At 29.6% G+C, this 23,666-nt stretch overlaps 1 protein-coding gene and 1 non-coding gene across 4 annotated transcripts; both read right to left on the bottom strand.

The window, feature by feature from the left end:
* Positions 1 to 814: 814 nt before the first annotated feature.
* On the bottom strand, positions 815 to 23,201 carry LOC126736099 (innexin inx7-like). 3 transcript variants are annotated; one of them, XM_050440309.1, is made up of 8 exons: positions 23,154 to 23,171; positions 18,646 to 18,684; positions 14,329 to 14,586; positions 11,845 to 12,028; positions 11,583 to 11,688; positions 9,787 to 10,015; positions 1,285 to 1,448; positions 815 to 1,226 (listed from the first exon to the last, which is right to left on the bottom strand). In XM_050440309.1, exons 1-8 carry the CDS (start codon positions 23,154 to 23,156, stop codon positions 920 to 922), a joined length of 1,290 nt encoding a protein of 429 aa, XP_050296266.1. In that variant the 5' UTR covers positions 23,157 to 23,171; the 3' UTR covers positions 815 to 919. The 3 variants fall into 3 exon arrangements, with proteins under 3 accessions (XP_050296266.1, XP_050296267.1, XP_050296268.1); XM_050440310.1 differs by lacking the exon at positions 18,646 to 18,684 and having other exon boundaries at positions 23,154 to 23,201; XM_050440311.1 differs by lacking the exons at positions 18,646 to 18,684; positions 23,154 to 23,171 and adding an exon at positions 16,900 to 17,128.
* On the bottom strand, positions 4,492 to 4,564 carry Trnav-uac (transfer RNA valine (anticodon UAC)). The gene has a single exon. It is a non-coding gene; the product is annotated as a tRNA-Val (tRNA).
* Positions 23,202 to 23,666: the final 465 nt, after the last annotated feature.

Below are 23,666 nucleotides of genomic sequence, written 5' to 3' on the forward strand. Positions count from 1 at the left end.
TATATATTAGGAATTCATAGTAAAGCCTTAAGTTGTAGAGAGAACGACAGTGATTTACCGAATTCCAATATGCACTGACTGAACATGACTGAAGATGTTTATCTAGCGACACAACTCGGGATTGATCGAACATTTTCGCCAATCCTCTCTTGCCTTCTCTACTTTCAATTTGAAAGTTAGTAAAGAAAAAGTACGAAAATTTTTTTAACTTGTGGCTTAAAGATTAATTAGATTAAATTAGAGATTTGTTATTGCAAGATAATACAAGCTTTCCGCAGCCGCAAGTATATTATATGCATCCTTCAAGTCATATATAGTAAAATTATAATATTTTATGAATTAGAATTTTCACCCTTTACTGTTAGCGTTTATTAAATTGAATATTTAAAAATGATATTTTTATTTAAATTTTTTTGCATATAAACTATATCTAAATCTTCATAAAAATATACCTAAGGAACAAACTTGAGCGTAATAGGTGCTTGGTCATCTTTCAAAGGAATTTAAATGAAAAATTAGACCGTAAATAAATGAAATGACCTTATGGCTTGTTAAAGCTCCACTGAAAGAAAGGAAGTATTTAATCCAATGACGACAGTACACTTTCAATTAGATTATTTAATTATTTTTTATCCCGGGTTTCTGGTACGTTGTTTAATGTTGATTAAAGCAGTCTGTGACAATAAATATATTATTAATTTAAGAACCTTAGGTCTGAAACAATCATATTAATTTTGGAAATGTTCAGTTCCAAAGAATACCAAATCAATAATTTTTTAGACTTTAATTAAAGGAGAAAAAAAATCACAAAAACAACAGTAAAATACATAGTATATTTTATGTTAAATATACAGGTAAAATGTACTTTTTTTAAATAAAAAATATACATTAGTACTAAAATTACATAAACTATTATTTCCTAGTCAGTCTTATATTCAATTTTATAGTCGCTATCTTCGGCAGTGGATGCATTACTACTTAGTAATGATTGTTTAGCAGGTTCAATATGCTCACCTTCCAGTTCTTCCGCCAAACTGATAATTATTTCTCTAAACACCAAACCATCCAGGTTTTTTGCCAAATATTTTAAAAATAACCAGTCCGTATAACTACAGTATTTCGAAACTGTCAAGACATCCCAAGGACTAATTTTACCTGGACAACTGTAGGCAAACACTATCTTGTTGAATAGTTTACTTCTGGCATGCAGCAGAATTGTTACAAATCTAAAAATATCAATAATATTATAATCTTCATTATCCCATATAATAAAAAATAATTTACCTCCATATTAATCCTAAAGCAGTGCAAATGAATAAAAGTATGTACCAAAACCATAGGAAAGTATATATTTTATCATTTACCACATTAAGAGCCATCACGCATAATGCATCGTGGTTCTGGATAGTACCGGAAGGACCATACTTTTGAAAGGTACATTTGGTTACCTAAAAATAAAAATAATAAAAACTTCTCCTTTTACCATTACATATAAATATAAATTAAATAAGATGTCAAAAAGGCAAATAGCACACCTCTTCTCTGGATCTCTCAAAAAATCAAATAAGTTGAAAATACTGGAAAGAACGATCATAATGTTTTCAAAAAAAGAAACACAGTTGTAGTATGTAGTAGATAGCTGATTTAAATAATAAAAGCATGATAGAATATTCCATAACTTTTTGAATACGACCTGGTTGCTCGTAAGATTTAAAAGAAATATCAAAGAACTCAATTTTTTAGAGTAATAAAAGCTTACTCTCTTAAGATAACCCTGATATTAGGGCTATGAACTCCTTTTTTTAATGATTTGGGATAATAATGAATAATTCATTATTATCCCAAAATTCCACCTTTTTACAGCAACAGTTGGCCAAAGTCTAATAGATGAATGTGTTTAAAAGGCTACGATGACGACTTAGTAAATCGCCACCTGAATTCTCTAAATTTACCTGAATATAACCTGGCGTTCGTATACATCCAGCGGAATTTATAGACTTTAAACCCATTAAAAGAAAGATAGACAAAAGTTACGCTCGAATATTGACTCCCGAAAATAAGAGCTCCACCTTTGATTGGACAGTTAGGACCAGTCCCAACTCCTCAGTCAGTTTACATACGTATTTGAACTTTTTCCCACATATTTCTACTATATTCTTAATAGGAGAAATATATGTGAGCGTATCTTGGTTAAGAATTAAACATTACTAGACTTAAAGTTCAATTGTCACTCAGAACACTCAGAGAAGAACAGTCCGTGCGCAATACTGTGGATTCGTTGATTTCGCCGAAGATCCACTGAATTATTTTAAAAAAAAAATCCTTGATGAGGAACATTTTTAACTGAATGGATCCGTCAATATGTCAGAACTGTCAAATTTGGGAAATTCTGAAAACCTTTTTATATACCTCGAATAACCAATGCATCCACCGCGAGTTTTGGACTGGGAAAGTGAGCAAATCGTTTTTCTTTAAAAATAAAGATGGACGCGGTTTTACTGTTGCCGTTATAGCGAAATGTAAATCGAGTTTTTGTGGCTGTAGTTGTATTGTATCCAATTGGTTTATTGGTGTTTTCCTTCCTGGGACTCGTCCCGCTTTCACTCTCAAGAGTTCACCCCATTATCTGTTTATTCTAGTTAGCCTAATTCTTCCCTGCACTAAACTGTACATGTCTTTTGCTGCTGTGGTATTTAGTTATTACTGAGCCCAGTGTGTCCTTCTCAAATATTTGTTGCCTTCTGCGATACAGTGCTATTCAAGAGTAACTATCAACTGTTGCATTTTTTGTTTGATATTGTCTATTAACCTGGTTCTTATTTTCCTGTATTTTGGACTTTGCATTTGACATTTCTTTGCAGGCTTTGGTTCAAGGGAATAGCAGATCTTTTCCTTTTTCATTTCCTGGTTTAAGTAATTTAGTAGAGAATATCGAAGTCCAGTAGAGCTTCGATGGATGATGTGAATGTAGTTTTCATAGGCAACTTAGTCTATATTTTGTATTTTTCCCAGCATCTGTCTTTCTGTAATTTGCAATATCTTTGGCCACCACACCAGATCTGCATACGTAATGCAGCAGAGGAATTTCACTTGCACTTCTGCTCCCTCTAATTTTTGCCTGTTAATTACACTATTGCGGAATCAATGATGATACTGCGGACCAATGAACTTCCAGACCATACCTGGCTCTGGCGGTCAAAATTTACCATCAAGTTCATACAATATAATTCCAATGGACTTCTTTCTTTAAGGCTATTTAAAAGGAAATCAAATTATTTACAGTTTGAACCAACGCCTTAAAGAAGAAATTGTTATTTTTGTTAAGAGAATGTTGACAGTACTAAAAATTAGTGAATATCTTGAGATTCAAACCTTGGTAGTGGTAATAAATTAGCGAGGTGACTTGCTTTAGAGATGCGAAGAAGTTAGCAGCCGGAGAAACCTCTGCATTACAGCATGGCTCATTAGATGCTAATTGAAGAAGACCTTGATTAAAAATTCTTGTTGCCTCAGTGTGTTGAGGTGGGGACATTTCAAGGCGAGGCCAGTTGGCAGTTTTTGCCTATTTTGTTCTATTTTCTTAAACCAAAAGATTGATTAACATCAGGATAGGGCATTAAAACAAACATAAGCAGTTCAAAAATATAAGAACTGCGGAATATCAGGTAGTGGTAGAGAATGTATAATATCTTAAAAATGATCACGTAATTCTATGTATATATTAAAAACGCATTATGCAGTATTGTACTTATTACAACATTTTGTGCGTGCACAACCATATAATTCTCTCTATTATCAGAAATCAATTTACACACTTTAAGCAGCTTAATATGTTAAACTAATTTAATTACCTTTTTTTATCAATTTTCGTAAAAGTTCGCCAATAAAAAAATATAATTTTGTAAATTAATAATAATTAAGTTTAACAATATTATCAACAACAAAAGATTTAAAAAACTATTCAAAAATCTTATTTTCTGAAATTTGTGTTTCGATTCAAAACATCAATATAAGCAAATCTTGTTTTGTTACATAGAAAAATTCGTTACTTTTTCAGATTGAATTTTCTTTCAAGTAAATAAACACTCTTTAATAAGTCATTCTTCTTAGAGACTACGAGTCAAAAACGCCAATTTTTGTACAACTATGGGATTCAAAATGAACTTCGTAGTGAATAGTTTTAAGAATATTCGCATTTTTGCTCAATGAAAATATTCCTATTATTTTAACAGATTTCAGTGTTTAATGCAAGTGATATTTGATTGAGTTATATATGCTTATGCCTTTTGGACATCATTTCTACTTTTTACTTTGAAATTTTTCATTCAATCTCCTTTCACTGGATAGAAAGTATTCTTTTAGCTCCTGAGACAGTTTTTAGATTTTTTTGGTTGTTAATAGTACTATTTATTTATTTGCCGAAGAAAAACTGTAAAACCTAACTTTTCAATAATACTTTTTTTAGGACGCGCAATTTTTGGAAAAAAAATATGGTTCCGCCCGGGATCGAACCGGGGACCTTCTGCGTGTAAAGCAGACGTGATAACCGCTACACTACGGAACCGATACAAGAACATTTCATTAGATCGAAAAAATTAAATTTTCAATAAATTAAACTAAATTGGGGCCCAAATGGAACGCTCAAACAAGATGAACTACAAAAACTAGAGCCAATATGTGAAGCTATTAAGCTAAACGTAAGTAGAACCCTGGATGAACCTAAACTACAAAATAAGAGCAAAACAGTACAAAAACTCTGTGAATAACTAACGTATTTACGTTTGCATGTCAAATTATTGATAGATTTGTCATCCGGGCAGGTTAACATAGAAAAATGTTTTTACTTATAAGTAATTTACTTTAAAAGAAGATCAGTTCTTCAATCCATAGAGCCTAAGGATATACACTTCTGGCCGAGGAGACACTTTTTAATAAACTATTCTTTTTGATACCACTACCAAAAAATGCTATTTTTATAAAATAGCAGGTTAGCAGAAGAAGTTGGCTCGTATTTGCGGCAATGATTTTTTTTATAAAATGACGCAGGTTTGTGAAGTTTTTATCTTTGTATAGTACGGCGGATATCACCGCCTGCACTTACAACCATAATCGGATACGAAAAAGTGTAAAATGAGGCTTGATAACACATTTCTGATGGCCGTTTGTTATAGTGTCATATCATATAAGCTAATATGGCGTCAACATAATTTGTGTAAATAGAACACCCTGTATATCATAACTTTTTAAAATTATACGATATATTTTGAATACTTTTTCTATAGCATACGACATTAAAAAATAAAAAAAATATATATAATAATTATTGTAACTGATGTTCAATTTAATGTCCATTTACTCCAATGCATTTTTGAAGTCGATAAATAACTTCCAATCACTTGCGCATCGATTAGTCTAATTTCTTGTCGAATTATTTTCTTTAAATCATCAACATTATCTGTCTACTCACATCAAATTTGGACTTCAAATAGCCCCATAAGAAAAAATCTAATGGGTTACATCCGGTGACCTTGGTGGCCACTCAATCGGTTCTGTTTGTAAAATCGAGGAGGTGCCCCGTCTTGTTGAAATTATATCTCGTTACTCAGTATGTCAGCCTCTTGTGGATCAGGGAATAAAACAACTAAAGCGGGGCTAAGTTAAAACTGTAGAAAGTCCAAGTAGCGATCTCCGTTTAACATTTCTTAAACAAAAAAAATGGAACAAAGTTTCGATTTTCCGCAATACCTGCCCACACATTAATTTTTTGAGGGCGCTGGCTAGGGTAGTCTTGGGTCCAATGAGGATTTTCGGTTACCCAATATCTGCAATTTTCTCTGTTACCTTTTGCATTAAACATAAAGGGGGTCTCATCAAAAAAATAATATTTCGAATGAAATTTCCTTTGTCATTTACCTGAACAATCTACTTACTTTCTAAGAAATCACATAAAAAGTTAATGTTGGCGTCATTTCTACTTGAGATACCCTGGAACTAAAATTTCCATTGCTAAGGAGGCATTAAATCAAATGGACAACAAAGTAAACATTGGTTGCATTAAATCTAGAATACATTTTTATTTTTTAATTTCACATGTTTAGTTAATCTGTTACGTCATATTTGACAAACCATTGACTTTAGGCATAGGGGTAGCTATACAAAAAGTATTCAGAATATATCAATAAAATTGTAAAACATCAAAATAAATCGGAGAAGCATGTAAATAAATTAGAGACCAGGTGTACTCAAATAGTTGTTAAAAATCAATAAATTAGTAATATTCAAACTAATATACTAGAAATGTCCAAATAAGACGTTATATTTAACGACTTCTTTTGATGAATATGAAAGTAAAAGTTAATGGAATTCTTGTAGCTCTTCATAATTATTATTACTATAAATAAAAATACTGATTACCGCATTGCTAATGGCTAATTATTGGTAATGATGCAGCAGGAATAACAAAAAGGAACATTTAGAGAGAGGCGCTAATAAGCAACAGCCAAACGTATTTATAAATCCTTTGTTGTCATCAGTAGTAATTCATCTTCCAAATATAAACTTCCCCCAGTTGTATAGTATACAGTATCTAAAAATAGTTTGCTCTGTTTACTCTGCCGTCAACGGTAGTAGACCATAAACAAGTATTGTATCTATAAAAAGTACGTTGTTAAAAATCATCATTGCTATATAGATTTTTTAAATATTACATAAAAAATATTAAAGCTCATTTATTATAATAATATAGGTCAATGACTCAAATTGTGGTTAATAATTACTTCAAACGACTGGCTCGAGATTTAATTGATTTCACACATAATTAAGCAATTTTATCATTATACAATTCTATTCCCTGCGGTTTTTCATTCACGCTTTTTAAAAATATATAAATGTTAAATATTAAGGAAAAAATAAACATTTAAATAAGTTACAATGACAAAGCATTGAGATTTTCTACGCTAACCGTTGCATAAAGTTACGCTCACAGTTCAAATATTTTCATAAACATAATTTTAAATAAGTCAAGAACGTTTAAGCAAAATATTGTGGGTAAAATGAAAATTGCATCATCGTATTAAGCAATAGGCATAATGATATTATTGTCAATTTTATTTTATATACAATATTTAGTTGTCTCTAAATTAAGCTTAGTTATTCTCTCTACTCTGCTGCTAAAGGTGAAAAGAAATATTCTTATTAAGTTTGTTCATCCCAAGTACAAAGATGAAGAAATACCTGCCTTGCATGTGTTGGGTCAATATCGGCTTATCAAAGATATCCCTGACTGAAAATTTCTGATTTTTTGACGTTGGGGATAATAATAATAATAATAATAATAATAATAATAATAATAATAAAAATGTCTCTCTTTGTAAATACCATGCTTTACAAAAAATCAAAAGAAAAGTTGAAGCTACACTTCCTTACCTTAAGTACATGTAATATCATACAATTTCCGGTAAAATATTTAAAAGTCTATACTTAAATTTATTATGGGGAAGGAGCTTAAGCTTCCCCAAGACTTTGTTATAACGCAGGGAAACGTGATAGGTAAACGATCGTTCAAATAAAATAGTTTTGTGAGGAGGTGAGATGCTTGTAAATTTATGTCGTTAATCGTGATTATGTGCATCATATCTGAATTTAATTTTTTGGTACACATAATTTGGAACTTTTTTAAGAATAATTTTATTAAACAAAATCACACTGTGAGGCGTTCTTCTTTCCTTTATATTCAAACACCCAATTTAACGGAACTTTTCAATAACACCCTTATCACACCGTCTAATAACAACCACTAATCGCACACAGAACGCTTTCTGAATATAGTGGTTGACATGATCTGAAGATCTCAGATCTAAAACAAGCATCAACTTCAGATTTCTTGCAATTGCAGAATATGTAAGTACTTCGTTACCAATAATAAGATCCATCAATCCTTTACTACTTTGCCTGCATTGTACGCACCCAAAAATAAGTGCTTGTCATATAATATATTTAATATTAACTTATTTTACATTTAAGTAAAATAAGTCAAGAAAATTAACAATAGAAACATTCCTAAGGACATTAAGATTACTTGTATCTTTGGAATTGACTTCCAAAATATTCTCTGGACGAAAAATTATGTAGATCTGGATGTGATCAGCATATTTGGGCCATTTGGGATGTAAAAAGTAAAGGTCGCGATATAGATCCCTGAAGGACCCTATCTGAAACACGCAAACCATCCGAAACCACATCAATAAGCTTAACTCTGTAATCTACCTGACAGATTAGTTATTAATCCAAGGCTCCAAAACCAAGATAACTAAGAATAGCCAAGAACAAACCATTATTTATTCGTATCATTAGTAGTCCAAAAGTACCAATGCCGTAAGCTCACCTCAGTTAGTGCCCAACTGTGTTCGGCATGAAAACCAGATTATTCTGAATGTAAAATCGTATCAGCATAGTATTTTTAGTCTTTTAGTTCTTTCTTGGGGAAGAAACTTCCCCAAGAGAACTAAAGGGAAAGGAACTAGAATTAGATACGAAAGCTTTCGTGAATTTGAAAAAAGTTAGTCTCTATGCAGACGTTAACTAAATGAAAAATATATAGGTAAATATATGGATAGAACTTTACTAAAATGGATGAGTAAATCCCATTCGTTCCTATATGGCTTTTGTTGTTATATTAAAAAGAGCAAACCGTACTTCTTCCATAGTTGCTAATCATATCAACAAGATAAATATGATTTACTTTTAAAAAATAATGCATAATTTAGATGAGATGATTATATATAACTAATGATTTCAGATGGATTTCGAAGAAGTCAAGCTGATAGCAGGAGCAATAACTGAAAAAAAATGGCATTGATTTACCGAAAAGATGTTATATTTCAGTTTTAATCTTTAGCTAAACTGAATCAGATGAAAAAATATGAATCTTAAAAATGACCATATAAATATCCTCATCGCCATAGACCAATGTTTAGGACCATAAACAATAAAGTTTAATAAGGTACAAAGAGCCATGCTTAAAAAAATTTACAGCTAAGAGGCTGAGAAGATTGAAGAGGATTGAAGCAGATTGAAGAGGAAAGGGGTAACCAGGTCACAGTAGTAATCAGTCAGAGAAGCTATAAGCTGCAGCCAGCTTCTAAAATGAAAAATAAAAAAAATTAAAAATCTGTATATTATAAACTTCCACTCAGTGTCTATGGCTTAAGTGGAATTTGTTGAGTTTAAAGTCGAAAGTTTCGGTCAGAAAGAGTGTCGTTTAGAAAACTGAATAAGCCGAAGAATCCAGCAGCAATATGTGGTCTCTAGGATATCGTCAAGGGTGTAGAAATACATACCAGATCAACTGGATAAGAATGAACTTAATTATAAGTGTTTTCCAAAACTCACACTGTTTTGAAAGCATATAGGAACTTACTGATTATATCTTGTTTGACCAATTAGCTATCAAGACTTGTGAGTGAATGTTAAAGGACGAGTTAAAAGACGAGAAACGAAAATTTAGCTTTTCTATTAAATATAAAATAGTCCACAGCAGAAGAAAGAAGATTAATGAGAAGAAATAAAAGCGTTATGGTATAGAATGCTATCAGGTAACTGGAAACAAATCTTGAATGCACAGATCCGAATTAATAACGTGCTATGACCAGTTTCATCATATTTACTAAAATAAATATATTATTACATCTGATATGCCCCGAAAACTTGGATAATTACCATAATCTAAAATAATCCTATATCATAAAATTACAGAGGCTTAAATTAAAAAACAGAAAATCAGCTTACCTTAGGAAACACTTCATCTAATGGGTCAACGCTGGATTCTAATCCCTGATTAACCACATCCGCACCTAAATGTAAAAACTGACCATTTAGGAATGTGTTAGTGATGTAGATTTGACAAATGACATTTAGCAGATTCAAAGCTTCACAAATCATAAGATTAATGGACCAAGAGCCGCTTATGTAAATCCTCTCGATGAAAGCTTTTCGAATCGTCTTTATTTTTTCATCCCTGAAATCATCATATATATGTATCTTAATGATTTTAAAATAAAAATAAAATAAAATTTTATGTTTACTTATGCAGAATTCGATGCCTTAATGATAAATGCTGATAAAAAAAAAGAGATCTTGACAGACTAAAATATTTAAATAAGGCAAAGATATGCCTCCAGCGGAAATAATAAGGTTTTTAGAAAAAAAAAGGCAGAACAATAGTTGCTTTTATTTCCTATCTTCGTCCTTATGATTAGTGATCTGTATTACCAGCAAATAGCCACATAGTAGAATATGAATGTCTTTTCATCCAGCAAATTTCCATATCTGTTCAGAGTAAAAGACTAGGTAAAACAAGGTTTTGTCTGAGTTTCGTTAATTTTTCTAGATTGCCATCTCACTAGAATATATACACAGCTAAATTAGCACTTAAGATCTCAGTTATGTTTCCTTGTAACTTCATTCGTTGTAGAATTTTGCTCCTTGTAGCCGAATTGCTGGACTAAACCCATCCGAGCAAGCTGATTTCTGTAGCGCTTAAATTAGTTAATGCTTAATTTAATCATCTTTTATGTGATAATTTTCGATTTTTTCCCTCTTTACGTGCTTTTTGTAACGTAATCCAGTAATTTTCTTATTGTATCTTTTTCTGCAACTATATTGTTGTTTTTACAAATTAAGAGGAACTGATTATGAAGGTGATAAAAAAATCATCTGGAATCTATCATCTATTGTATTAAGTATTTTTCGTTACAATACATTAAAGATGTTTTTAACTCTTTATCTTAATGTCTCACTTTCATTGGAGTTATTTAAATATAACACATCTAAATGTGAGGAACTAAAGGTCACATAGGTTATTGAATATTAAAGAAATATAAGTCTCGCATCACGAAGAAATAACTTATACTTATTTAATTACCTCAATTAAATTTTCTAAAAATCAAAAAAGGCAGAGGCTAAAATTTCAAGATTGTTTTTCATTTGGACGATTTTAAAAAAAAAATTAATGCTGATTCATTCACGTAGGAAACAATTGTTTTTTTCAAAATAAATAATCCTTCAATCATGCAGTAAAGTTTCAAGAAAATGATGTTATGCCTCTGTAAATCTATAAAAACTAATGTTATATATGAGTTAATAATACTTGCTGGAGATAATTGGACAGACTCAAATAAAATTTTAAAAGTTATAATAAGGATAAAGTAAAAGCTCATACATATGTAACTTAGGTCTTATTAGCTCTGACATTATTTTTTTATAATCAGAAACTGAAGAAGAGAATTGTTTTAATTGAGAGTTCGAACATAGTTTAAAATATTAAGCAATAAACGAGCAAGAATTTATTTAATTGGATTTAAACAATAAAATAATGATTTAACGAACTATACGTGATAAAGCAATAATGACTTTTTGTTAAGTTACTTGTTTGATAAGAGACAAAGTACTCTTTTTTCCGGTTTTATAAGCCAAGGCTAATATATTGCCATTAATTTTTCGTCACGACTATGTCATAATAAATAATATTAAATTTAAGTGCTTAAACTTGTTTTTTTTTCAAACAAACCTGTTCAATTGCTTACCTTTCCTGTTTAGTTGGTATACATCTATTTGACACCTTGATGTTTTTATCTTGCAATGAAAATGCCGCGAGTTGTAATCCATCTACCAAGTACTTAATCCGTCCACCTAAAATCCAAAATCTCAAAGTACATATCATATTTATTATTGTTACTTATTTTTTTTAATCATTAATCGGTAGTATTATCAGAATATGATTAGATATTTCAGATTCATATTGTTTTAAAGATATAATCGGATATTATCAATTCATCAATCTCTTACCTTCGAGTTTTTTCCATAGTTGATGCGTAATAACAAACATAATTCCCTGACCAAATAAAACGAATGGCACCCATTGATAGTAGGCATGGCGTTTTACTTCCTCTTTGGAATTGACTCCCATGGGACCAACACCTGGATGAGGTATAAATTCATCATCTAAGTGTTCTGCATTTAGGTCTTTTACCTGTAATTACATTTCTCTTATTTTTGTTGCGAAGAAACCAAAACCACATATTTTTAAGAAATGTAATAAAAAATATAATATACAATATTATATAAATAGATTTGCATGGCTTTAAAAACTTAACTTACTGCAGAATTCGACTTTTGGTTATACGCGTCAATATTTTGTTTGGTAACGTCACAGACTACATTAGACACAACAAATAAAAAATGCCTCGTTGCGTACGAAACTTAAGGAGGGATTGAGCAATGAGCAGAGAGCAGCAATGAGGCAAGCATATGAGCAGAGCAATAAACATCTAATAGAAGAAGAGCTTGACGCGCTCTTCTTTGTAATCAGTATAATAAAAATCGAATAGTTTGAACTCCTTGGGACACATACCCAACAAATTTTACTGGAAGTTGTAAAACAGCAGGCCTGCAGAAAATTCAATATAGATGTCCGGAAGTAAGATTTCTATGATGAATATTAATGAGATAATTGATTGGGAAACACTAAAAGAAAGATCATGGAATGTGGATCAACTTGCTATGAAACCAAATATGACATCTATAAGGTTTATCAGATTCAGATACTAAAGAGCCCCTCGAGTCGTTGGGCGTCCGCGTCTACGACGCGTTGGTTATGTAATTTATCCAAAAAAACTTGAGAATATTACCATATGTTAGAGATGATAATCGTTGTTTAGGCTTGATTTCGTGTAAGACTGAAATATTAATTCTTTTGACCGTCCAATATTGTCTCAGGATTTTACACCATCACCATTTCTCAAAAGTATCTATCGGTATCTATCAATAGATCGAGCAACTCCCGTCTCTGACTCATAAAAAACCAATGCTTTTATGAATTGTTTTTTGATAGCTTATTGGTTATTTCTTATTTTTTACAATTTTGATCAAAGCTGAATGTTGCAAAGTTAACTGGATGCGCTTTCGGATTTCTGCTTTGACGATACCTAAGTTATAGAGAAGCGAACTCAGGTAAATGAATGTGAAAAACACCTATGGAAAATAATTAAACAAAAATAATAATTTCATGGAGGGTGAGACCTAATAATTTATGACATAATTTTACTTAATTATATTGCTTAAATATGCTATGCAAATAAACTTTGACATACTAAGTACATGCTGCTAACTAACGCATAAAGCTTGGAAAGGTCTTGAAGAAAAGTACAATGCAATAACAGTCGCATTTGCAGTGCTGAATATCATAAGATTTCTAGAGAGTATCAACCAGGAACAAAAGAAAGAAGTCGCTTAATGACTTTTACTTCTCTTGTCAGAGAAACCTAAGAAATTATTCTACTTAAAAGCTTTTTATTTTACTTACTAAATTTCAATATTTTTGCGAATGTTCATTTATTTATACCTACCAAAACAGTATTTAAAAGACTATAAAAAACACTCCAAGTATTCTATAGTTTTGTGTTTGAAGTCTGGTTTTTACCTTTTCATGCTGGAATCCTTATATATGCTCCATCATGCTCACAATATATTAAGCTTTTTTTTTTCTAAATTTTCCTTAGATTGTAGTTTTCCATTGATAAAATTGGGCTTTGTGGACTTTTTCATACCGAAATGCATATATAACATTGCTGATTAACTATTTTCAACTTATTTCATTAGCTATTAGTCAATTGTATGTCTGTTAATCATCAAGTTCAACAACTTTTTTAATGTTTGTTTGTTTTTAGATGTATAGCATTTCTGGTCTTTAAGGAATGACCTTAATTGTCTTAGTAGTAAATCTTTATTTTTATCTTTTAAATTCTTAAGGTGGTTGATTCATTTGACATCTAGAGATTTGTTTTCCGCGGTAGTTATTTCAGTTATAATTCAGCCTTTTTACGAGCTATTATGAATTATCATTTTCGTGTTTTAAGTTTAAAAAAGCTTATTTTAATTTACATAATTCATAATATATTTCTAATAAACTATTTAGCTCTTATTCCAATTAATTCAATTTCAATTCATATTTCAATAGTCATATTGGATGAAAAAACTCGCATATTTCCTTAAAAATTCATATAACATTATGCATCATTATATAATCATCTAAAGTCAAGGTTTTTTAAAAATAATTAAGTTTTAAAATTAATCGGTGTAATTTTCTTAATGGTTCATTGCATGAATAAACATTTTTTTAAATAAATTAACTCAAGCATGAAATAAACTGAGCAATATGCATTTCTCACGTTATATCATGTTGGTGAAGTTTTTATAATGAAGGATTAATAGATAGCATACTTGGAACAAAATGTATAAATCAAGTTTCAAGTTTGATTACTGGTTACTTACCATAGTAAAGGTTGATGTAAAAAAACAGAAAGTATTCATTACATGTGGAGGAATTGATCCCTTATCAGTCATACAATGTATATGTTCTCCAATATATTGTCTTGAGCAGACTAAGATGGTAGACACCATAAAAATTGTGAAGGTAATCCGATAGTGAAGTTTGAAAACCCAATTATCAATTGAGTAAGTTTGAGCGGCTAACTTTTTTACAAAAGGCGCGATCCCTTCAAATGACTTCAGCATGTTTGCGGGAGGCTCCTAAAATATCCATTATATGGTTATTTAATAGCGCATTGTAAATTTGTAGTGGAATTAAAAGTTATGACTTAATATTATATCATATGCATTTTTACAAGGTGTAAAAATTACTAGACGTCACGACAATAAATCGATTATTTTTAAATCTTAAATACTGCTTAGGGAGATCAAAATAAATTACATAATTTGGAATCGATGGTAATAAATATTATTGTTTCTATAAATATTGCAAATATTTTTAAAGGAATTAATAACCTTACTGGTTCATTTCTTTTAGACGCACATTTTCTTAAAAAAAGAGTTACTTACTTTCACAGAAGTAAGGAATTACCTCTTTCTTACTTAATGGTACTTACCGTTTATTTTACTTTTTAATATATTTGACTATAATCTGCTTATTTAATAAAAAATGTTTGCCCGTTTTAAATAATTTTGATATATGAAAATCATTTTGGATCCAAATATATAATTGATAACAAAACTCAAAATTTCATAAATCTAGTCACTTCTTGAGAACAATTAAAGTTGAAACGAAACAATTAAATAAGGTGAGCTATTTTCCTTAGTAGTTTAGAAAACACCAAGTAAGAAAAGTGTTGAAGATTCTGAAGGAACTTCTGAGAAAATGCAAACTAGAAAAATATTTAAGATCTATCAACTTTTATTCTTTATTTGAGAATATAGGAAGCCAGTTTTACCATGCCAAGATGTCCTAAAATATCAAATAGAGCATTTTGGATTTAAGAGAAATTGTTAAAACAAACCTTTCAACAGTGCCAGCAGTTCATCGCAAGTTTCACAGAAGTACATATTAATGCAATTCTTCAAAACAAAATTTATGGTGGCCTTGATTACCAGAAATACAAAAAATATTTGGACCAGTAACTTAAGTATACGATATCTATACATTTCAACTTTAATAGGAAGTTGGGCTTCCAAATACCAATAATAATATGACAGTTCAAAATATGGAAAACCTTTACGAACAAGTCGATATATAGTGCTTTCATTTGAAAACGAACCACCCTTAACAACTTTTTAAAAAAACACGAAAAAAACGTGCGAAAGCTCTGTATAATCATTTCCAGAGAACTTGTTTAATTGAATCTAATTATTATATATTAAGTATATAAAAGTTGTTATTCTTGAAACTTCTTGATTTGAAAATAGTTTAATAGAATAAATGAAAAATTATAACTATAGGTATCTTATGTTCAAATAAAATTGAAATATAGCTCAGAGACGAAAATATTCATTGATGGTTCAAGTTACTGATGCCATGATGGCAATGAACCAATATAGGAAACCTCTGGCACGAGTAACCATATGCAATTGTATCATTTTTTAGACACTGTACAGTAAAATATCATAGAAAGCTAAACGAGAAAGAATCCGCCGAGCTATTCTCGATGACTAGTCATTCCGCCTAAAAAGACGTATTTTCTAATAAAAACCAAGATAAGCTAGGGTTAGTAGATACGGTGATTATTTACAGTAGTAAGTCTGTAAATAAAATAGTTAATCTATATATTGGCATCTTTTTAGTATTTATTTTGTATATTTTCTTCTAAGTATGTAATATGTAATGAATATGTAGTATAAATTCCATCGGGGTATATAGCCGTAGGAAAAGTTGTAATTTCTTACTGTGAACTGGGAAAATGTTATATTCCCCACTTCAATTTAGAGCTATAAAACTGTTTTATAGGCTTTTAAAATAGACACTTACCATCCTCCCAATGTTTAATATTTTACATATTAAGTTACAAAACTGTATTCAAAAAGTATTAGACAGTTTCATCAGAGCGAAATTATTACTTATTTATTATAAAGAAAGGACAAGATAATCATTACATCCATCATCAATCTCATTTTGTTGTATGGGATTGCAACATATAACGTTTTTCCAAAGCGGTAAAAATGGATGCTGTTTTTGTTCTAGTTCTCTATTTATATTTTATGATAATTAAAATGTAAATATCTAATAAAAATATGATAATAAAAATGATAATCTCATATGGTACTGTTTATTTATGGAAAGCTTCGTCTGTGTTATATGTAAAGTTTTTTAAAGTATGTAGAGATAATATTATATTTAAGATAAACTGAAAAGTTAAATTAAAACGAAAAAGTAATATAACTTAACCACTTTTGGAAAATAAGCAAAAGTGAAATTCCAGTAAAAATGTAATAATAAAAAAACAGTGCATAAAATTTCAATAAATCAATCAGCTGATGCAGAACTAAAAGATTTTACAATATCTTGAAAATGTAATTTATCATCAATTTACTAACTAAAAATGTAAATCTCACCTGTTTTTTTTAAACCCACAATGAAATATTACCACTCAATTTCACGTTTATAACCGCAAAATTTGTCATCAAAAATTCAACGTTAAATTTTAATAACGAGCGTCCTGATCTTATTCAATTGTCAATTTAGAGTAAATTAATTCTCTTGATTATCGTATGAACCTGTGACTTGCGCAGCTTTCCGAAATACGAGGTATAAACCTAACAGGTTCTGATAAGATGCGACGTTTTGTGGTGAAAATCAACTTATAATAGACATTGTTCAAGATTAGGGTCACGATTGTTTTTATCATTTGGTAGTGTTTATTTAGTATTGATAAAATAGGGTATATTATTTATTGTTTTAAATTAGGCCTTTATAAATAAATCTTAAAAATCTATTTAAAACTACTTATAACTAGGAATATTTGTAAAAATTATTCAAATGATGAGCCTAAACTAAACTTACTAAAAGTAAGATTAAACAGAAATTTCAAAAACATGACTATTTTCAGTACTTCATTTCATATCAGTCCGAGTCTTGGCAGTCATTGAAAATATATGAAGCGGTATTACCATATTAACAAAATGGAGAACAGATAATTCTTTGGCACGTATTACATTCACTCATATATCACAAACGTGTCAGATTTAAGTTATTCAGACTTTAATATGTTTTAAATAGATGTGTGTAATACTGTTATTAGAATTTAGGAACTAGCAGTATGCTTCTCGCTACTAAAGAAGCTCTAAATAAAGGGAGTTCTTTTTTAAATCAAGCCATTATCTCTAAATGATCTGTATAAAGTGATCGTTAGATGAAATCCATCTTTAATGAAATCTTGACAATCCTACAAACTAACCTCCTATACTCCTAAACCTCTGTTTTTCATATTTGTAACTAAGAACCGTCGTTTAATGTCATTATCTTTCCCCAGATGAAGGGATTCAATAGAATGCTTCTTAGATTCTATTAAATATCAATAAGCCGACTCCGGTAGCACCGTGGGCAAAGTGTTTACGTGCGATCGTGTGGTCTCGGCTTCGAATCCTGGCATGGCCGCATGGTTGTTTGTGTTTGTCTTATAAAAATAAAACACACGTGGTTCGGAACCTACGTTAAACTGTAGGTTCATAATAAAAAACAAGATTAGGCGGCCATCGAAATACGACACGCGTCTATTGTAATTAAGGAAAAATATTAATAAAATCACAGGTCTCAATACCAAATGTAATGTTTGATCATTTAAAGATGTTAAAATCGTAGAATCCTCGTTTTTCCCTAACAACATTGTACTTTTGCCATACTACATATGAATAAAGAATATGCTGTTTATAAACTTAAATATCCTAAAAATCCTAGTCGAAGCTTATTTTAACATAAAAATAAAATACAAATCCGTCAAAACACCTCAGCTGAAGAACAACCAGATAGATAACTTGTTTTCAATGTCCATATCTGAACTTCATGTTTGTGTGGATTTTTATAAAAATAGCCCTCTAATTAAATAGCTTCATATAAACCCAGTCTTAGATAAAATGACTAAAAATCACCTGTCATCGCCAGACAGAACTCAATTACTACACACATAAAATTGTCACACTGCATTTAGGCCACATTTACACTTCTATTAATTCAATATGCATCCATTCAGAATACATCTAATCCATATTTCTAAACTAAAAAGTTGTTATCTCATTTTGTATATCTCAAAGTTGTTATTGGTATGCAATATTAGATAAAAATTAATATTTTTTTGTTTTTACCTTCCATCGAGGTCGTTGTGATTTTTTTATGTTTCCATTCTGAAACAGAAAAAGTACATTTTTAATATGAATCAAATGTTAAAAAAGAATTCTAACACAATAGAAGACATTTCTAAAAGTATTTCTAAAAAATGCAATACAATAAACATGCATTGACAAAACTTTAGAGCTTAAGATGCTAAGAATAAATCTTATATTCTTTAATTGAATTTTAATTTAATTTTCAATTTTGAAGAAATTTATTAAAAATTATCCTAATAATAATAAGCATCTTTTATACAAAATAAGATTATTTTTTAGTAGTTTTTAATTAATAGTTTTTTACGGTGCAATCCTAAAAGAGGTACTATATGTGATAATATTAATTAAAAGAAAAATATGAATAGCATATACAGCATAAACATTATAAACGTAACATAAACTGATACTCACTAAATTTAAAAGAGCAGATTTTTCACAGCATTTATATAAAGTATTAAACTTACTACAGTTTTCTTTAATAGTTCGTTATTTTATATCCCTTTCAAGTCATCTGGTAGTGCTTTAAAAAAATTTGCGTTTGTGTACATATTCATGTACGAATATATACAGTGAGGACGCGCAAGTTGGAACAAATTGATTTAAAATTCAGGGGGTGTTCGAAAAAAAAACGTTCGGACACGTCGATTTTTATTTTTTGTCGATTTTTTTGATGATGAATTCATGTATACAGGGTGAACCAAAAATAAGCAACGACCATCAACTTCAGTTTTGTAAATGAAAACACCTATTTTTTATTCCATTTTTGAATTTTGCATAGAATTTTAGATATATTTTGTATGCTATGTCTTATACCTAATACTAATATTATTAATAAATTTGCAACTGTTTGAGTCATTTGAGCATACTCAATATGCTCAAATGAGTTTTTTTTATAGTTTTTTAATAGGTATATTTGATTGTTGACACCTTGTCACCATTTAATCGCTTGGAAATAGTATGTATTACTTTACGTAAAAGTCAGTAAGTATCGAGTATAGTTGTAAAGTTTAAAAGTATGGCGCATTTAACTGAAAAACAAAGAAGTTAAATTTTGATGATAGGTAGGATATAAGACTCGAACACAGGCCGAAGTTTGCGATCTGTTTAACAATAAGTACCCGGAGAAGCCTATTACACGTTTGGTAGTAAGCAAAATTGAAAAAGAGTTTACAGATTTTAGTCATGTTAGAGACAAATATGATCTGGACCGTCCACGCTTCCAGAAAACAGACAATTAGATATTTTGCTCAATTTACAAGAAAATCCACATAAATCAACTCGACAAGTTACTGCAGATCAGTCGGTTAGTAAAACATGTGTTCTAAAATATTTGCATAGGAATAAATGGCATCTATATAAAATTCATTTAATTCAGGAGCTTATTGAAAATGATCACATCCGCAGAATAGAGTTTTGCGAAATAATGATGAATAAATGTAATGCAAACCAACAATTTTTAAATAAGATTGTTTTTCCGTCGAGGCAAGTTTTTTTTAGTATAGTAAGTCACAGAGTACGGAAAGTCACATACAATTTTCCAAGAAGTTAAACGTATGGGCAGGAATTGTGGGCACGTCAATTGTGGGTCCCTATTTTATTGAGGGCGCACCTTTGCAAAATATTTAGAGTTGCTTCAAAATTAGATAGTACCTAGTTTAATTGCACTTTATCCAAATGGTGAAAACCCATTTATACCAGCAGATTCAATATGGTTCTAATAAGATGGCGCCCACACTCTTTGCGAACAGTACGAGATTACCTTACCAACATTTTTCCAAATAGATGGATTTGAAGGGGGGATTTTATTGAATGGCCAGCAAGGTCGCCAGATTTAACCCCATTGGATTTTTATCTATGGGGTTATCTAAAATATAAAGTTTATTTTGATAAACCTGAAAGTTTAAGATTTTTTTTCGAACGCACCCCTGAATTTTAAATGAATTTAAATTTCATTTTTTATTTTCTTTTTCAAAGAGTTTTTGTGGATGATATTCAAAGGTATACAGAGTGTTGGTCAGAAAAAAAAACTTCAGGACTTACCTATAACTATAATTTGCTACAAAGTATACATTTATCAGATAGATGCACTTTTTTTAATTTAAAAGTTAACTGTTTAGCTTATATAAAATACCCAGAAATTTAATTAATGAAAAATTAACGCCTGGGCAAGTATTAAAATATTATAATAAATGTTTGGGCGAGTCTTTTTATAAACGGCAGTCTAATTGTAAATGTTTATTTAAACATATTGGACAAAACAGTTGGCGGAAGCAGTAGAAAATTAGAGAGATTAATTCGATCATCCTTAATTAATTAGTATCAGGGAAATGATGTCTTAGTCCAAGTGATTTTTTTTGTGGATTCATCTTAAGTCTGTCTTTTATAAAACTGCTACAGAAAGTATCGTGGATCTGCATTCAATAGTTTAGTTATACTCATTAAAGATTTCCGTAATGGATTTGTGAGATACCAGGGATTTAAATGAAGAGACTCAGTTTTTACGTAAAACTCAATCTGCTTTAATATTATTATTCACGTATCATGGCGTACAGTTAGTAACTTGTAAAAATTATGTTTTTGAATATTGAAGTCAAGTTAAGCGATATCCCTTCCATTAAGGATCATTTTATTTGAAAAGAAAATAAACTGAATATTCTTTTTCAGTAGGAACCCTTATTTCCACCGGATAATAATATATTATCATTTTAGATACTCGTATTAAGGTTGAGCTCAATTTTATGTTTGAAAAAAAGTTTTATTCATGAGACGAGTTTTGTGATCTCTAAAATTATGTTATTCTGTTATATACATTTGTGTTTATAACAATTGTTTTTTACATTTACTTTAGTTCTTTTCTAGATAGTGTCTATGTTCATTGACTGAATGTTTGTGATAATAAATAAATAAATATTTAATGGAAGGTAAATTTGATTACATAGTTATTACCAAAATATTAATTTATGTCTTGAATACGTACATGCTATAATTATAACTTTAAAAATAAATAGATAGATAGATTTTCAAATAAGAGAATGATGCGCCTTATTTAAAATTTTATTATTAATCATTAACTAACAAATATAGTGTAAATATTCCTGTTTAATGACTTCTATTTCTTTTATTTTCTTATGTTTATTTTGTTGAAAAAAAATATATATAATTTTTTTTATGTCAAAGAATTGTAAATTTGTATTATATTATTTCAAAAACAAATAAAATTTAATGCATACTATTGGTCATATATTGGTTAACATATCCAGTAAAACTATTTTTTATTAAAATGTGTTTTTTCCGACTCAATAAGAAAATCCAAAATATGACTAAATTGTAGGCTTTAATATTAGCCATAAAAGAGAAAACGTAACTTAAGATATTGTTATTTTATGGCTTTCATTTTGATTGTATTTTATTTATTTATTTTATCATTATATATAGTAATTACATATAAAAATCACAGTTGTTAGATTTAAAAGAAAAGCACCTTAAACTGAAAATTATCAATAATTCTAGCATAACTAACTACCGTCGTCATAACTGTATTAATAAATTTACATAAGTATATACACAAGTTGTTGATTGGTTTTTGTTGTAATTTGATAAGATTAGGGCAACTAATTTGGAATTGTAGAACCGTGTAAGTAGGTTCAAGTTGCGGGGCATGATTGCTTTGTTAGTAATATTAATTCAATATAACCATAACTTAACTTTAACAATGGCTTAACGTGACGAATTTTGGAATTTTCGTTTTTGTCATGCCTTTTCTTAATATATCATATTATCAAGATCTCACGTTTTTAATCTGTGTCGAACTGAAAAGTTATCACTACTTTTATATTGCCTCATAGGGAATTTTTGTTACATTTAATTATGTAGCATTTTTACTAGCAGTTTGTTGATTAAAACAAATTTTGTTACGGTAAATATCAGTAACATATTATGATGCTTCGTTTAATTGGAGGGTGGGATTAAAATTGACAAAAGCACCATTAGCAAATCGCAGAAGGCATTACCGTGAATTTTAATATTTATTTTTATTGCAACAGATCAAAATTTTAAAATATTCAGTCTCTTAAACATTATTTCAACATTCCAGTCAGAATTTTAGAGTAATTTTTAATTTTATATATCTATATATTACAGGAGTTTTGCGGTCATTTTAGGTTTTTTCTTGGTGTTTGAAGATACTTCTAGGCTAAAACATTTCTAACGTTTTTGAGCTTAAAAAATTCATATTTCATGTCATTACTTTATTTCAAGTATCTGACGTTATGTCTATCAGGCTTTTAAAGTTATTTTGATTTCTTTATTAGTTTCTTCTGAGGGTCTATTAAGGATGCTTATAAGTCTTTAAAAAGTTCTCACTAAGGTAAATTCTTATATCTTATAGTTTTAAAAAATCTTTGGTAGGGTAGCATATTTGTTAAGACCATACTAAATAAGTATGGTAAATATTTTTAAAATGAGAAATATTACGGTTAAAAACTTACCATAATATTTAGTAATATATTTTCTTATTAACACCAATTAGAAAATGCCTTTGATTTTCATAATTTGTGTGATTTTCGCATTTTGTCAAAGAGATAATTATTATCAAGCAATGATAAAGTAAATATCAAGTGTCACAAATGCATGAAACATATCGATAATATTTATTTTATGCATTATATTTTCAAATTATAAGTAGTTATGATATTATTCATCACCGTAGGAAATGTCTTAGGATATTCTTTAAGCGAGGCAAAAGAAAAACCATAAGGTATTTATAAAATTAATGAAAGAAGAGAAAATATACATAGTATATATACCGGGTGGTGCGTCGCCGAGCGGAACATAGGAAAACTCCTGTAAATTTTAAGGGGATCAATTATTGGCTTCCCTGTACATTTTATAGAAAAAGTGTAAGATAACTTTTTAAAGAGACCAATCTGGCAAACCCTTGTGCAAAGTTTCAAAAAATTTTAATAAACGAATCTATTCTATTAAATGTAATTGCAAAATTA

The sequence above is a fragment of the Anthonomus grandis genome, chromosome 5 (genome assembly GCF_022605725.1).
Source record: "Anthonomus grandis grandis chromosome 5, icAntGran1.3, whole genome shotgun sequence".
NCBI lineage: Eukaryota > Metazoa > Arthropoda > Insecta > Coleoptera > Curculionidae > Anthonomus > Anthonomus grandis.